This window comes from Caenorhabditis briggsae, assembly GCF_000004555.2.
Source record: "Caenorhabditis briggsae complete genome, chrI, whole genome shotgun sequence".
Taxonomy (NCBI): Eukaryota; Metazoa; Nematoda; class Chromadorea; order Rhabditida; family Rhabditidae; genus Caenorhabditis; species Caenorhabditis briggsae.
Genome location: NC_013489.2, coordinates 7,386,530 through 7,401,901, shown reverse-complemented (window position 1 = coordinate 7,401,901; position 15,372 = coordinate 7,386,530). Strand labels below are relative to the sequence as shown.

At 37.7% G+C, this 15,372-nt stretch overlaps 3 protein-coding genes across 3 annotated transcripts; 1 reads left to right on the top strand and 2 right to left on the bottom strand.

The window, feature by feature from the left end:
* Positions 1-1,055: 1,055 nt before the first annotated feature.
* Positions 1,056-4,258, top strand: CBG11987 (the record flags this gene model as incomplete). The annotated part of the gene is made up of 13 exons (XM_045237307.1): positions 1,056-1,109; positions 1,164-1,260; positions 1,306-1,506; positions 1,555-1,665; positions 2,833-2,921; positions 2,966-3,032; positions 3,080-3,240; positions 3,292-3,405; positions 3,450-3,565; positions 3,614-3,717; positions 3,761-3,928; positions 4,029-4,120; positions 4,169-4,258. The coding sequence occupies 13 exons, from the start codon at positions 1,056-1,058 to the stop codon at positions 4,256-4,258; spliced, it is 1,464 nt and encodes a 487-aa protein (XP_045094723.1).
* A 536-nt stretch (positions 4,259-4,794) lies between these two features.
* Cbr-ccb-1 lies at positions 4,795-7,922 on the bottom strand (the record flags this gene model as incomplete). Its single annotated transcript, XM_002646235.1, has 9 exons — positions 4,795-5,121; positions 5,759-6,037; positions 6,085-6,352; positions 6,403-6,634; positions 6,740-6,828; positions 6,890-7,008; positions 7,061-7,183; positions 7,734-7,850; positions 7,905-7,922. The coding sequence occupies 9 exons, from the start codon at positions 7,920-7,922 to the stop codon at positions 4,795-4,797; spliced, it is 1,572 nt and encodes a 523-aa protein (XP_002646281.1).
* A 5,660-nt stretch (positions 7,923-13,582) lies between these two features.
* Positions 13,583-14,910, bottom strand: Cbr-col-50 (the record flags this gene model as incomplete). The annotated part of the gene is made up of 4 exons (XM_045237296.1): positions 13,583-13,662; positions 13,885-14,409; positions 14,430-14,709; positions 14,764-14,910. 4 exons carry the CDS (start codon positions 14,908-14,910, stop codon positions 13,583-13,585), a joined length of 1,032 nt encoding a protein of 343 aa, XP_045094722.1.
* Between the last annotated feature and the right edge of the window lie 462 nt (positions 14,911-15,372).

Sequence of the window (15,372 nt, the reverse complement as noted above, 5' to 3'; positions counted from 1 at the left end):
AATTAATTGGTGATAAAAAGACAATTTGGATGGGATCTACTCTGTTCCGTTTCATTCGATTCGCGGACTTCAAAATTTAAGTAGATCAAAAATAGGTTTCAATCTTTGTTGATCTACAGGAAACTTTGTTTATTTGCTCTCTGAAACTTAATACATTGTTTTCATGTTCCAGAAAATAAGATTTAAAAAAAAACTTCTTGAAATATGTATCAGATTTGGTGATGAGAACCCGCAAAAAAGCTAGAATAGAATAGGAGATTTGAAATATAACTTGCGTTTTTAAGAAAATAGAAAAAATTATGACAAAAAGTATAAAAAAACATTAGTAATTGGATCATAATCAGAAAAAAACATATCATTAAGTAATATAAATTTTGAAAGTTGTTCGATTTGATGGACTTTTTAGTTTAAAAAAAACATTTTACTCAGAAACGTAGTAATTTTACTATAGTTTAACAACTAATATTTGGATTTCATACTTTCTGTCAAAAATGTCAGAATTTTCTTAAGTGCACAAGGTTTAACCATTCTTAAATCTTCAGCCGCCGACGGCCCGCCGTTCGTCCGCTTTTCGGCAACCGCGCTTTACCTGACATAGTTAACTGTGTTCTAGATAAACTTCTTTGACCCAACTTTTTTTCGCTTCAAAAACTTTGGGTAGTTGTCAAAAATTAACGTCACTCTTCTAATGGGAGCCTTGAATACATAGGACAATACTGTATGGCTGATTTATTAATTGTAATATTTCAACTTTCTTCTTTTCGCCCGACTGCTCCGATTCTCCTATATAATCCCACACCCTTCTTCCTCAATCGCATCTAATTTCAGATTTCATTTTTTCTACTTTCCTCTACTTTTGGCGGCAAATAAACATCTCTTCGTGTTCCATCTGCGTCTCCCTCTTTCACCTTTTCTATTATCTCGCATCCTCCTATCGTCTTAGTTTTCTTTCGTTCACTTTCAATTCGAAATATTCGAAAATGGTAAGAATCTCGTACATTTTCTTTGGAATCCAACAATTGATATTATTCCAGAAGTACCATTTCCTTGGCAATATGGAATGTCCATCGTGGCTTCTTGAAGAAATCTGCACAAATTTTTCAAATATGGTGAGTCTAAAGAAGTTTCAAAAGTTAAAATTTTTAACCTTCGCTTTTTTCCAGACAGTTCTGAAATTCAAGCAACTCTGCACGCGAGCTGCTCATCTGATTCTCCATGACAATGATGATACGGTGCTGTCGAATACTTCAGAGAAAATCCGTGAGTTTTCTTTCGGATTAATTATATAAGAGAGACGGATTTCAGACACAGTCAACCACTCAAATCTCGTTTTGATCGGGGATTGGTTTCTTCTGAAACCAGCTGGATATGACTGTCCATTAGAGGATCTTGAAAAAGAGATTGTTCAACTCGGACTGCCTACAGAACATGGAAAACAACTTCGAAAAGTTTATGAAGTTTACAAAAATGAATTGATGGAGAAAGTCAAAAACTCGGTTCACAGAGGTAGGAGCTTCTTGAGCTTTGATCTATTTTCTTAAATATAATTTTCAGAGCCCCATGCTACGGTTCTTGATTCTTCTGCAACTTCAGTGACTTTCGAAAGTGATTCTCAAGTTTATGATGTATCGATGAATGGAAATATGATGAGCCAATTCAAAAATGGTGTGTATTTTCATAAAAGTTCGAGAATCTTATTTTTAAGCTGCTTCTTTTTAGATATCGAAAATTCGTTGTCGAAATTAAAGGATTTCGCTGGAACCCTCCCTACCTCTCTTCAATAATTGTGTCGTTTTTACATGTAAAGAGTCTTGTAGATAAATGAAAATCTACATGAACAACCGTCTATTAACTAATAGAAACTATCAACATATAGTAGTCTCTACAGCTGAAACATGGTAGTTTTTTGTTGTTTTGAACCCATAAAGTACCGTCCTGACCGATTACGATACATAAAAAAAACTTTTTGGCATCTTTTGTTACGGTTATGGGCTTAAATAACTTATTTCAAACTGCACCTTTCCATAGGAATCGGATATTAAAACTAATCTCTAAAATAAAAAATGCGTTATTTCACATTTTGAAATGGAAAACTCGGAGACCGAAAGAAAAAGAGCAAAGTGAATCTTAAATTCAATGATAATACATATTTGCAAAAGACTGCTCCCTGTGAGGCTCGAACTCACGACCTTCAGATTATGAGGCTGCCTACTGCGCTACGGAAGCCACAGGCAAAGGGGGGCTGGCAGATAACTGCTAGATGTCGGCTGAAGAGGTGCTGACGGGTGAACACCTTCCTGCAACGATGCGGCGGGCCGTTGACAGCTTGACGACAGACAGTTCGTTCGCATAAGAGTTTATGGACGAAAATCTGCTAGACTTGAACCTGTTACCCGCGAAGAAGCATTACCATATAATTGCACTTTGACCTAAATTATCTTGTTTTCTGTAAGAGATATCTAAAATTTGTGAAAATGCGCAGGGTTCCAAAAATACCCAATAACCAAGGAATTTCAGAAAACGCTAACAGCGTACAACAGAACTTGCTGATAACAATGGAACTGATAACCTCCTCGTTCGTTCTGTTTTGCATTTTCTTTTTTGGTGAATTTCCTCCTTCTCGTGTCGAAGGAAACCAAGGAGACGGACGAAAAAGAAGTGTTTCTTTGTTTGAATTCGTTGCATATTCCACTTTTTAGTGGCTTGTGAGCCTACTATGATTCGACGTCAAATTCGAGTTATTAAGTCATGGCCAGCACTAAGGAAATTGTATACAGTGATAATAGGTTTGTGTGTGTCTCAACTGAATCAATAGTTAATGGGAAATTTCAGTGACTCTCGTTGTTATTTTAATCGTTAATTGGTTCTCGCCTCATTACTATGACTATAGCCAGATTAAAACAAAAGTATATTGTGATAAGGTATCAAAAATTTTTAGTAGTGATTGAACTTCAAAAGTGTTCAGAATGAAGTAGTCGGAAGAAAATATATTATGTTTCCTATGGTTTCAATTGTACTCAATGGTGGAATTGGTATGGTTTTTAAACTGTAAATTTTTTTAATGATCAAAATATTAAAGGAAATCAACTATTTGAAGTATTTTCGTTACTTGGTTTGGCTCAAAAACTGAATCGAACTGCAATTTTCAATGCTGATGATTATGTTCTTCACTCAAATCTAGATCTTCTAAACAATCAAATTCCATCAGTTGCTAACAGAGTGATTTCAATTCCTATCGACGTTAGTTGAACATTTTGCTATGTGTTATTTAACTAAAATTGGATAATTTAGATATCAGAAACCACAAGATATGTATATTCTCCTGCATGCTGTCATTATCAGTTTTCATTCATTCTCTCTTGTGAACAAACAAAGTTTCTGGTCATTGATGGCGGATACTTTCAGGTACCCGTTTTTCTTTGAAACCTGTTCTTCTATGAAATTTTCAGAGTTTCAAATATTTTTCCTCAATAGAAAATTCTATTCGACACTGGATGAAACCTTCCGAAAGAGAGCAAATTTCACTGAAGAGATTGATCAAAAGGAAAGATGAACTTCGGTGGAAGTAAGACAAATTCTACATATTCTGAAATTAAAAAAAAGTTTAATTCAGAACCTGCGTTCATGTTAGACGAGGAGATTTCCTTTCGGATGGCCAACATGCTGGAACTGATAAGATGTTCACAATCAATGCTATTGATCACTTATACACTCTTCGTAATACAACTGATTCATGGGAAATGCGTACTTAATTTTGCAGATTCTGGATTGGTCTTTATATTCAGCAATGATCCGATCTGGGTTCGGAAGGAAATTGCAGAGCATTTGGACTATAAAAGTGATGTTAAAGTAATGGAGACAACGAAGACAGATGCAATCAAGGATCTCTATTTTTCCCAAGTTCATTGTGATTCCGTGTTAATAACAGGTGAGAAAGTAGATTTATAACATTGTTACATTCTATGGAAGTCTGTTGAACTAGAACTGTTAACGATTAGAGTGACATCTGGCGAGTGGTCAGGTTTCAGCTCCATCTTCTACGTTCGGTTGGTGGATCGGATATCTCTCGAAGAATCAATCAAACGTCTACTATCGTGATATCCAAGAAACAGAAGATACCGTAATCCGTTTTTCTTGTGTTTTTCTCGGAAGAAATGTTTTTTTTCAGGTCAAATACCAAATGATCGAAGAAGATTTCTTCCCTCCAAGTTGGAATAAGCTAGGAATGACCAAAAACGGGTTGATTATTTCAAAATAAACTATTTTATTAACGTAATAATAGAAATCTCATAAAAATACAAATTGTTTGTTTGATGAACAAATTCTGAAATTATCATATGAAAGATATGGTAACACACGGAACTGAAATACATGGGGACTGAGCGGGTTTCGGGGTAAAAAGAATGGTCAAGGTTGGGATTACTGTGGAATTAAAATGATCTGGTTGTTTTTATCCACAATATTATTACATTTTCAAGATCAATAAGTCCACAGTAATGCAAAAAAAAAAAATCAAAACTAGGTTATATTAAAATTATAGAAAAAGAAACAAGAATTGAGGAATAAATACGATATAATCAAATTTCGAATAAAATGAATGACAAGTGAGAATAAGAAAAGTATCTAGAAAATCAACTCGTATTCGGGTGATGTTCAAAACTCGGAGCAATTTAGAAAGATGCCATTTGTTGCAAAAAATGAAAGAGAATGAGAAAGATATTGAAATTGATCGAATCTGTGGGTTTTTGTTTTCACATAATAAATTGAAATTGAATCATAAAAAAGAGTCCTTCTTCAATATCGATAGGTACCTCTTTCATATTGTCTTGTTGACATATCCATATCATCATATTCATCGAATCCATGACGATCGTATGATGTTTGTCGTTGTGGTGCCGGTGGAGGAGCGTGTTGCATCGGTTGTTGTTGTTGAATTCCACCGTAGGATCCAGTTGCTTGTTGCACATTTATACTAGGCATTCCTGGACGACCGCCTTGCATTGGTGGAGCCAAATACGGTGGATTCATCGATCCCATTTGACCTGGACCCATTTGTGACATTGACGCGATTGATTGTTGCGGTTGCATCTGTGGAATTTGACCAGCGCCTCCTTGGAAACCCTGAAATTTATGTTTTGGGAAGCTAGTATTAATGTTGAGTTCTATTTCAAAACAGTCGATTCTCGTTTATTTTTCTGGTATAATTTCAATGCGCGTTGCGGTCGAAAATTTGAGTGTGGGCGGAGCATAGGCTCAGTAGCGAAGTTTTTAAAGGCGCATTTAAAGGAGTATCTATTTCCGTGATTACTTTCTGGCCTATTTTTTAAAATGTTTCAGTAATTCTTGTTGTTTTAAAGTTTTTTTGCGATTTTTCGGATTTCTTCAAAGAAATAGTTCAAAATCGTTAAAATTATCGAAAAATATAAAATAGACCAGTAAATAATTACGACGAACACATGTTCCTTTAAGGATTTTTCTACCGAATCTAAGCTCCGCCCACCCTCGAATTTTTGGTCGTAAATCGCCCTGAAATTAGAACATAGTATTTAACATAACGAAAAAACATTATATTTAGAAAAAATTCGATTTATATTCTTGAACATTATTGTAAAATTGTTTGGTATTCCCAAAAGCTGACGACCTGATATATTGACAGAGATTTCAGAACTTTAACTAACGAACTTTTTGTAAGACCTTCCATTTTTTAGCACATAAATTGATACATTTTTCTGGATCACTTTCTTCTTTCCCTACTAACCTGCATCATCTGAGCCGGTGTAAATAGTGTGCTGGGTCCTCGGTTCTCCATTGGATTTCTCTTTATTCTTGGTGGAGATCTGACTGGTGGATGTGTTGCTCTCCAATAAGCTTCCATGAAATCAGCCAAATGTTCACATGCATCTTCCAACTGATTCTCGTCAAGCAGTACATCAAACAGTTCTGCCTGGCATTGTGCCAACTTTTCAGCTGCCACCATTTGTACATTCATATTCCTGGATTGCGATTTTCCTCGCGATTTTATCAGCCTTTGCAGGACCTGAATATATTCTATGAGTGATTTAAAAACACATCAATAATTCTTACTTTAGGGCTGGAAATTTTAATATATACATGAATTGGAGCGAGACTTGTTTTGGCTAATTGAGAAGGATGATTAATTGTGTCACAATCCAAAACAACGAGCTGCATTGATCGAGCTAATTCAAAAATCCTTTCAATTTCAGTTTGGATTTCAGCCAAACTATTACTGGTCCTTGAATTCGCTCTTTCCATCATTGCTCGTTTATTTGGATTATTCAGAAGACTTCTTTTTGCAAGAGAGATATCAGCTGTCACCCTTGTTATGATTATTCTGTAAATTAAATTTACTTTTTTTTTTTATTTTCCAAGAAAATCACAAACCTTCCTTCAAATCTATGTTTCAGATAATCAAAAACAGCTTTTTGCATCATATCAGTCACTTCATATCCTTTCAAAGATGGTCCTACCAGAACGACTGGTCTCATTGATGGAACGACATCATACGGAGGAACATTCTCTTGTTGAACTTTCTTGAATATCAATTTCTTTTTTTCTTTGGTTGGGGGTGTTGTGACGATGTTGGTCATTCGTTTTGCATTGTATTCGTCATCATCTGAAATTCAATTTTGAATGATTGTACTCCATCATTTAAAAGATAAAAAGTTTTATAGATGGTTTGGAGCTTTGCTCTTTCATTCCCATAAATCAAGATACTAACCAGGCGTCGGTGGAGTGGATCCTCGTGATCCACTTCTTGGCATCATATTGTCCAATGCACCGAGATTAGTAGCAGATGTGGATTGCTTGCTGCAAAAAAGGAACCCTCAGTGTTCATCAATTACCCCCCCCCCCCCCAACAATCACTTACAATTTTCCTGATTTTGCCGTTTGCTGTCTCAATGATTCCAATTTAACCGGAGATGGGATAAAGCCTAAATCATGTCCTTCTTTGACGAGCCTACCAATCCACCAATCATTGTTATATTTCTAAAATTAATTGGATAATTTAACTGTCTTTCAAATTGAATGATGCACAAACCTCTTTGACATGCAGAAAATCTTTGACTTTGAAAGAAACAGCACATCCATGTACAGGTGAATCATCGTCCACACTTCCATCGTATTCTACATTTGTACACACGGCAAACGCGACGGGTTTGTACTGAAAATAACAAACAGTTGTAGTTTTCTGGTGGGATATTTTCATTTCAGAAGATCGTATTCCGATTTGAGTAGTTGAATTGTTAGGGATCAAGAGTCGTTTTATATTGAACAGAAACTAATATATTTATTTAAAACATCATTAAGATACTGTCCCACGTACATTGAAAAAAAGTACAAAAAAACCCAAATCTGAACTTTTCTTCTTATAGGTGAAAGAGAACTGTCAAAAATCTAAGAAATGACAGCTGAAGGAGAACCGACGGACCGTTGACCGACTGCTGACAGACAATCGGAACCCTCGGAAAGCTGACTTGAAAGTTTTCCTTTTTTGAAAATCAGCCAGAAAACAATATTTCCTGCACGCAATAGGATATTTTTTGGTGTTCTTTCTGAATGGTTTGATGGATCTTATCCAAAAAAAAAGTTCACTAAATCTGCTTTCAACAACCACTTACTCATTTCTGGAAAACGCTTAAAACCATCAAAATCTCCTATGTTCTTCTTATTTCTCGACCGAATAAAAAACAAACAAATGTTTAAAAAATTACCTTGGCTCTCTCAAGTTGCAAAGCGGCTTGCCTTTCTGCGTCTCTTCGAAGAGTTTCTCTGTTTCCGGCTTCAAGTTCCAACTCATCGTGATGACTGAAATTTGAGTCGCCGCTTCCCTAAAAAATGCTCAGTTGCGGCTTACCTAAAAACTGTCGAAACGAAAAACAAACCCGTCTGCGGAAAGCCATCTAGCGGCCGTCAACTCTTCGACGCAGCCCGTGACCTTGTCACTTTCTTCTTTTTTTTGTCGTCTTCAACGTCTTCAGCTTCTTCTTCTTCTTCTTCTCGTCCTACTTCCCACCGACACTTCGCCTCCGCTTCTTCTTCTTCTTCTGACGACTTCAATTGTTGTCGTCGTCGTCGTCTTTGTCCGTTTCTTCTTCTTCTTTTTCAACTGCTCCTTCTGACGACTCTCCCCCGTCGTTGCGTCGTGCCGTTCTGCTGCAATTTCATAAATCAACTTGAAAAAAGCGAAATTGGTTATTCATTGGGTGTGGTTAGTAAACGAATAGGTCTCTCCAAGGATCCAAAAGCGTCAAATGTCACTTTTTGGAAATTGAAGACGTTTTGGAGCGGCGGGCGGTTGGAGAGCAAAATAAATGACAAATCAAGGACAAGCATCAAAGAAAAGAGGGACAGATGATGAAGAATCGGTGGGTGGAGAATACGGTAAAAAGGCAATGGATAGGGCGGTCCAAAGATGTATTTATGGTCAGAAAAGGAAAAAAAAGAAGAAATTGCATAAAATTTTTGTTAGAATTTCAAATGAATAAGAAAAACAGGAACAGGCTAACTGTTTGTAATGTACATGCTTAAATTCTTATTTATGTACAAAGCTCTAATAGAATGCCACCCAAATTGTCAATTTTGAGTTCATATATCTCGGTCCCTGTAAAAGGAATCAAAGAGTTATCACCTGATAAAATATTGGTGATTTTATGATAAACAATTTCTCAAATGACAATTTTTAAAATATATATTAGAGGAACCGAAAAACATTACAGTTGACGGTTCGGGTGGTACTCTATTAGAATGTTTACGGTATTTGCTGAAAATCCGGAACAAATGAATTTTCTCGGAATTTGGAATTCGAACATCTCTGAGAAGGAACAAAAAGTTTAATAACAAGGTGGTCTTCTATCGGATTGGTTACGGTACAGTTTCTGGGAAAAATAAAATGAATTATTGTCGAATTAAAAAAAGTGGGACCTGAAAATTTGAAAGGCGTAGCTTTTTTTGATCTACGAAAAAGTGCTGCAAAAACGTAATATTTCAGTTTTTTGCCTCGTTCGAGCTACTTTCGCAATTAAGTTTGGTTTTTTGATGAAAAACAGATTCTAAAGATGCTATCGATCATTTTTCTACCAAGAAATCTAAATTTTGTTCAGAAAATCCCACTGAATTCACAGAAATAAGTTTTGTTTACTACCGTAGTGTTTCTGGGACAATGCCTCGAAAATTGACCGGGAACCGCCCGCGAAATTTTCCAGGTCCCACTTTTTTAATTCGACAATAAGGAATTCCTCCGTAAGGCTTAAATAACACTTTGTGGTTCCGGTCTGTTACAAATTATAGTAAAGGTTTTACAATAGGACAGATTTAGCAAGTAAACTTTCAAAAAAAATTTTAAAGACTATTTAATTTAGATTTTTCAAACCAAGGGTACCATGCGAGTTTGCACGGAAGACCAATGTAATTGCAAAACAATTCAAACACTGTAAAAAATTAAAATCCCACAGTACCCATTGTCAATAAAAACAATCTTTCTAAACATCTAATCTGCTTGTAAATCATGGTTTATAAAACAAGTTAATCAGTTTAAAATATTTTAATACTTTAAATAGACGAAAAAAAAAACAACCAAGTTCGAGATTTTCTTAAAAGACTTTCAGAATTGATGAGTATTTGTTTTGGACGACTTTCGGCTGAAAAGCTAAAAAACAACAAAGAAAGCCTCCCAGATCGTCGCAGAATTGAAATAGATGTAAATCTCAAAAACATTAGAATACCATTAGATTTTTATGATACAGAGATTAACGGCTTTAGTGAATCTCATTTTGAAAATCTCGTTAAATCGTTAATTCCTCATTGTCCGAATATGCTCAGGATAAAAAAGAAGAAAAAAAGGGGAGCAAAGAGGAACGAGGAATTGAAGGAATCGATCGGCACTGGCTGCTCGTCGCCGTCATTGTGTGCAAAAGTTGAAAGAGAAAGGGAGGAAAACACTCGAAAAACAAAAAAAGTGCCAAAAATTTATGAGCACCCACCACCCTTACCACCCTACCACCACTAGCAGCCGAAGAAGCAGAAGCAGGAGAAAAAAGTAGAAGAAAAAAGAAGAAGGAGAAGAAGGATCTGAAAAACGAGGAGAATTTGAGAGTAAGAGAGATGGAATTGACAGAGAGACGGATAAGAAGTTAGAGGAGAAGCCGAGAGCCGAGGAGGGGAGAAAAAGGGACGAGAGTAGAGCGCGGCTCCTTCTCCTACACACTACTTGAATTCAGTTGGTTCGGAGGAGAAGAAGAGAAAGAGAAATGGTTGTTATGTGGCAAAAAGAAAAGAGAAAAGCTCTCGCACGGATAATGTAGAGAATGCACAAGTGAGAGGAATGTGAGATATATTCCAGTGTGAGAGAGAGAGAGAGAGAGAGAGAGAGAGAGAGAGAGAGGGGGGGGGGGGGAGCTTCACGAGAATTTTCATCAATGCAAAGTCAATAGAGAAAAGAAGGAGGAGAGAGCAGATATATTCGAAAGATGAAACAGAAAGGTCAGTCGATTGGAATAATGGTTCAATTCAAAGTTCGAGAAATAGCAGGTGGGAGTAATCGTTTGAGAGAAATGAAAAGAGAAAGATTTCGAATAGACTTGCGTACTTCTCTCATTTCTCTTTCATCCGTAAATATGCACCTACTCTGTACCCAATTTTCTTATTTTGCAGTTTTTAAATTTTGATTTTGAGTTCCAAATATTGTTTTTTTTGTTTCGTTGTGTTTAAGATTTTCATATTTATTTTTCTCGTTTTGTCAACAGAACACCATGAACGCCTGAAAATTTTGACAGAAAAATGTTGCCATAATCAGATAAAAACTTCAAGATTTCAATTTTTTATATGGAAAACCCGGACGGGCCCTGAAAATCTCCAGCTCTGCTCTGATTTTTCAGATATAATTTTTGTTTGTAGCAGTTTTTTAAAATTAAAAATCATAGAGTTCGTAGCAATGTACAGTACTACGAAGCCAAACCTCTTTGTGCAATTAAAACACGTTGTTCAAAAATCATCATGTCATCTCTACAATTATAATTTCGACCTCTATGAAATTTCAATTTTATTGGTATCCCCTTTCGATATTTTAGGTTTCACCCAGGTAGTTCATTTTGAGCAAAAATCGTAAAGTAACTTTATCGGAAAAGACTTAAAACTGGTGGCTTTAAAATTGATATCATTTTCCGAGAACCATTTGGAATTCTGCTCTCTATTTCATAAATGCATTCATCCACCAACCCAATTTCATCTATGTCAAAAATTCAAAAATTTCCAGGTGTCAAGAGGGAATATGAACTGGAGAGGTGTTTCGAGTGACAGCTTTTGCGTGTCTCACGCTACTCTCTTCTTCCTTCTTCTTCATGTTATTTTAGCTCGTTTTTTTCCATTTTCGTCCCGTTTTTTGAGTGGGTGGAGTGGATGAAGGTGCCAATTTGATCGACATAATTGCATTTTCGAAAAACGGTGATACGACTCAAAAAAAATAGAAAAAGAATAAGAAAAAAATAAGAAAAAAAAGAAGAGAAAAGAAGAAAATTAAAATGAAGAGTAATTAGGAATGGAAATTGAGGTTAATGGGTTCGAATTGGCAAAACATCTGCCCAGCTGGGTTCGAATAGAAATTTCAAGGATTTTCGGAATTGGGCATTCAAAGAGATCTCACTGGATTAACTTCGAATATTCTAGTTATGTTTATTAGGGTTCTAGAGATCGCCACTTTGGATCCAAAGCGACAGGAACTTTTTTAACTAAAAATTAGATTTGAAATAAAATTTAAATCAAAGTAAACGGAAGAATATACAAAAAACTCATTTAAAAACGAATACTCAAATTTCAAAAACAATTAAAAAAACGTATATCTAAAAAGATATTCATGTAGTTTAAAACTTATCAGAGACTAAACTACCGTATTTTCATTCGAAAAATTGCCTGTTTACAGTTTTATGACACCAATTCAAAGAACAAAATAATATGACCCAAATTAAGATTAAAACCTTATAAAGGACGTCGGAGAAAACAAAAAAAACCAGAAAGAACCAGAATCCTAGAACTTGGAATGGACTGCGCAAACAAATTGTCCACTGTGTAAAAAAAAACAACTGTAATTTTCTGTAACTATTAGAACAATTAGACAAATAAAAAATTTCAGATAGACGATTTAGATTTCAGTAGATATTATGCCGTAGAACCTGTAATAGAAAGGGCCTCCACACTGTCAAGTTCGAGCTCAATTATCTTCATTTTTTTATATCAAAAATGTATCAACTGACAAAACACTTCTGATATTATGATAAACAACTTATCAGTCAACAACTGTTTCATATCTGTGACAAGAACCGAGACCAATTGGCTCAAATTTGAAAGTTAGAGGTCCTTCTATTACAGGTTTTACGGTATATCATCTTGACGAATAAAGGAGTTTGTTGAATTAGCCGTAATCTTGATATCTAAAATGTCTTGTGTGAGACAGTGTCCCAGTGTGTCGGCTTTGAAAGCACACCTGAATTGTTCCATGATTGTATCCCGTCTAATGGATTTTCTCATATTTCAAAATGATGGCAACTTGTCATCTAATTACTTCTCATCCTCAAACAACGTGACGTGGTACAAACTATCTGTATGAGTAACTGTGAATTCTGTCTTCTCCTTTCCTCTTCCTCTTCTTCTTCTTCTTCTTCTTCTTTTTCTTCCTCTTATTATTCCACTACAACGACATCTGCTTCTCCGTCTTTCCACATACACGGAATGACTCCAACACAGCCGTCCCGTACCAAAAAAAAAAAACAATGCAAGCCAAAAAAGGAGATGTGTAGCGAAACAGGACGAAGAGGACGCAGAGCCCTCCCCGCTTCTTCATTGTATATGCGGCTCACACGACGACGTCGACTCTAGAAGGGACTTGCCGCGAAACATACACATAGCCAACAGACCCACAATACTAATGGAGTTAGGAAGAAGAAGAAAAAGAAGAAGCAACGGGAGTAGAAAAATAAAAAAAAGAGAAACGGGATGTGTTTCTCACGACGGCAAAGGCGCACTTGCTGTTTTGAAATGAAAAGAAACTAAAGTAATGGTGAAGAAAGTGAAGATCATAAATATGGAAAAAGGAGAAGATATTTTATATGTGCAGAAGATTCAAAAATATTCATATTCTGAGAAAGCGAGTCTTGGGGAAACGGGAAGGAAGAGATTCTTCCTTTCATTAATTTCTTTTGAAGCAAGCCTCATTTTGAAATGAATTGGGTCCCAGCTCCCAAATGGAAACAAAAAGTAGAACCATTCAAAAGATGATTTGCCTGACAATAGCAGAAGTCTAGAAAAGCCTTTAAAAAAAATCAAAAGTCAATTTTTACAAAAAGAGTAAAAACAGGAAGACGTCTTCTGTGTTGGCACTACCTTCACATCCATTATTGGCTAATTGTTTGGCTGTGTTGAGCTAAAACGAAACACAAGTGTGTGCACTCTAATGAATTGCCAAACCAAATAAAGAAAATGTCCTTGAGTGAAAATTTTTTATTTCTCTCTCTCTTTCTATTCAGAGGAGCAATGAAACGGAAACAACTTTTTGAATATGAAGTCGACCTCTTTAAGCACGTATGAGGCGAAGAACGCGGCGAGCCTTCTTGCGACGATATTGTCCTCCGGCTGGAGCAGCGGCAGCAGGAGCTGGTGGTGGTGGAGCAGCTCCTCCGGCGGCGGCGCCATAGCCTGCGGCTGGGGCAGCAGCTGGAGCTGGAGCTGGAGCTGGTTCGGCTGGAGGTGGAGCAGCAGCCTCTGGAGCTGGTGCTGGTGTTGGTTCAGCAGCTGGAGCTGGCTCTGCAGCTGGGGCTGGTGGTGGAGCAGCGGCCTCTGGAGCTGCTGCAGGTTCAGCTCCTCCGGCGGCGCCACTGTATCCAGCGGCTGGGGCAGCCTCTGGAGCTTCTTCAGCACCTCCTCCTTCAGCGTAAGTGCTGGTTCTTGGTGGGCATGGACAATAAGCAGCGTCTGGTCCTGGGGCTCCATCAGTTCCTGGTGCTCCGGCTGGTCCATCTGGTCCTGGTCCTCCATCCTTTCCTGGTGGACCTGGTGGTCCCGGTGGTCCAGCTGGGGAAGGTTGAGCATAAGCATCCTCTCCATTTGGTCCAGATGGTCCTGGTGGTCCTGGAGGTCCTGGAGGTCCTGGTTCGTTTGTAGAGGTTGTTCCTGCGGCTCCTGGTTGACCGTCTGGTCCAGGTGCTCCTGGTTGTCCATCTGGTCCAACTGGTCCTGGAGGTCCTGGTGGTCCAGCTTCAGCGTTTCCGGCTTCTTCACCGTCTGGTCCTGCTTCTCCTGGCGGTCCTGGTGGTCCAGCATTTCCGTCTGGTCCTGGTGGTCCTGGTGGTCCGGCATCGCATTTAATGCAGTTTCCTTCAGCTCCCAGGAAGGTATCGGCCACTCCAGCGATCCATTTTCACCGTCCTTTCCTGCCTCTCCTGGCTCTCCATCAGCTCCAGCCTCTCCTGGTGGTCCTGGTGGCCCAGCGGGGCAGCCAGAAGCTTGAGCAGCGCATTGGCATTGTCCTCCTCCAGCTCCTTCAGCGTATCCTTCCTTGGCGGGAGCAGCAGCAGCAGCTCCGGCACCTCCTGCATATTGTCTCTTGAAACGTCCGAATAGTCCTTCAAAAGCGATTTTCTCAGTTGGTGACTCGACACGACGAGCAACCATCATTTGAGACCAAGCATCGTTGGCCTTGTTCTGAAATTATTATCGAATAAGTTTAATGCTCTGTGTTGTGTGCATTTTTCGAACCTTGAAGTCACTCATGTTTTCAACGAAGTCAGTCTCAAATGATTGCAAATCACTAACGAGGGACACCATCGAAACAATGGAACCAGTGACAAGGAGTGCCGCAACAGCGGTTCCAGCCGACAACGCATAGTACGTGCCGCTCGACATAGTCTTCTGAAAACAATGATAATTTAAGAAACTGGTTAAGAGGGAACAAATGTAAATTACCTAATTGAATTCGAAGTGTAGAGACGGTCGAGTTAAGAATCAAGTGCCAATTCATCGTCACTTCCGCTTTTTATACTAATTCAATTCATCTTTTCCTATAACTTTTACCGTCGGAACAACATCCGATAACGGTTCGTGAATACAATAACAAACGAGAATATAATGTGTGAAGTGAAGAGACGCAGAATCTGAATAGTTTCGGAGATGGTAAACAAAACCAGTTCTAGTGTTAATAGCTGATGGAATCTCTAGAAAAACATAAAACTGTTGTTTTTTTGAGAACAAGAAAGAAGCCCCACTTTCACTTATCAGAAAACATTGACTCGTGGCAAAATGTGGGAAGGGCTATATGATTAGAAATGATAGAAATATAATGAGAATCTGTTGTATAAAAGGAAATTG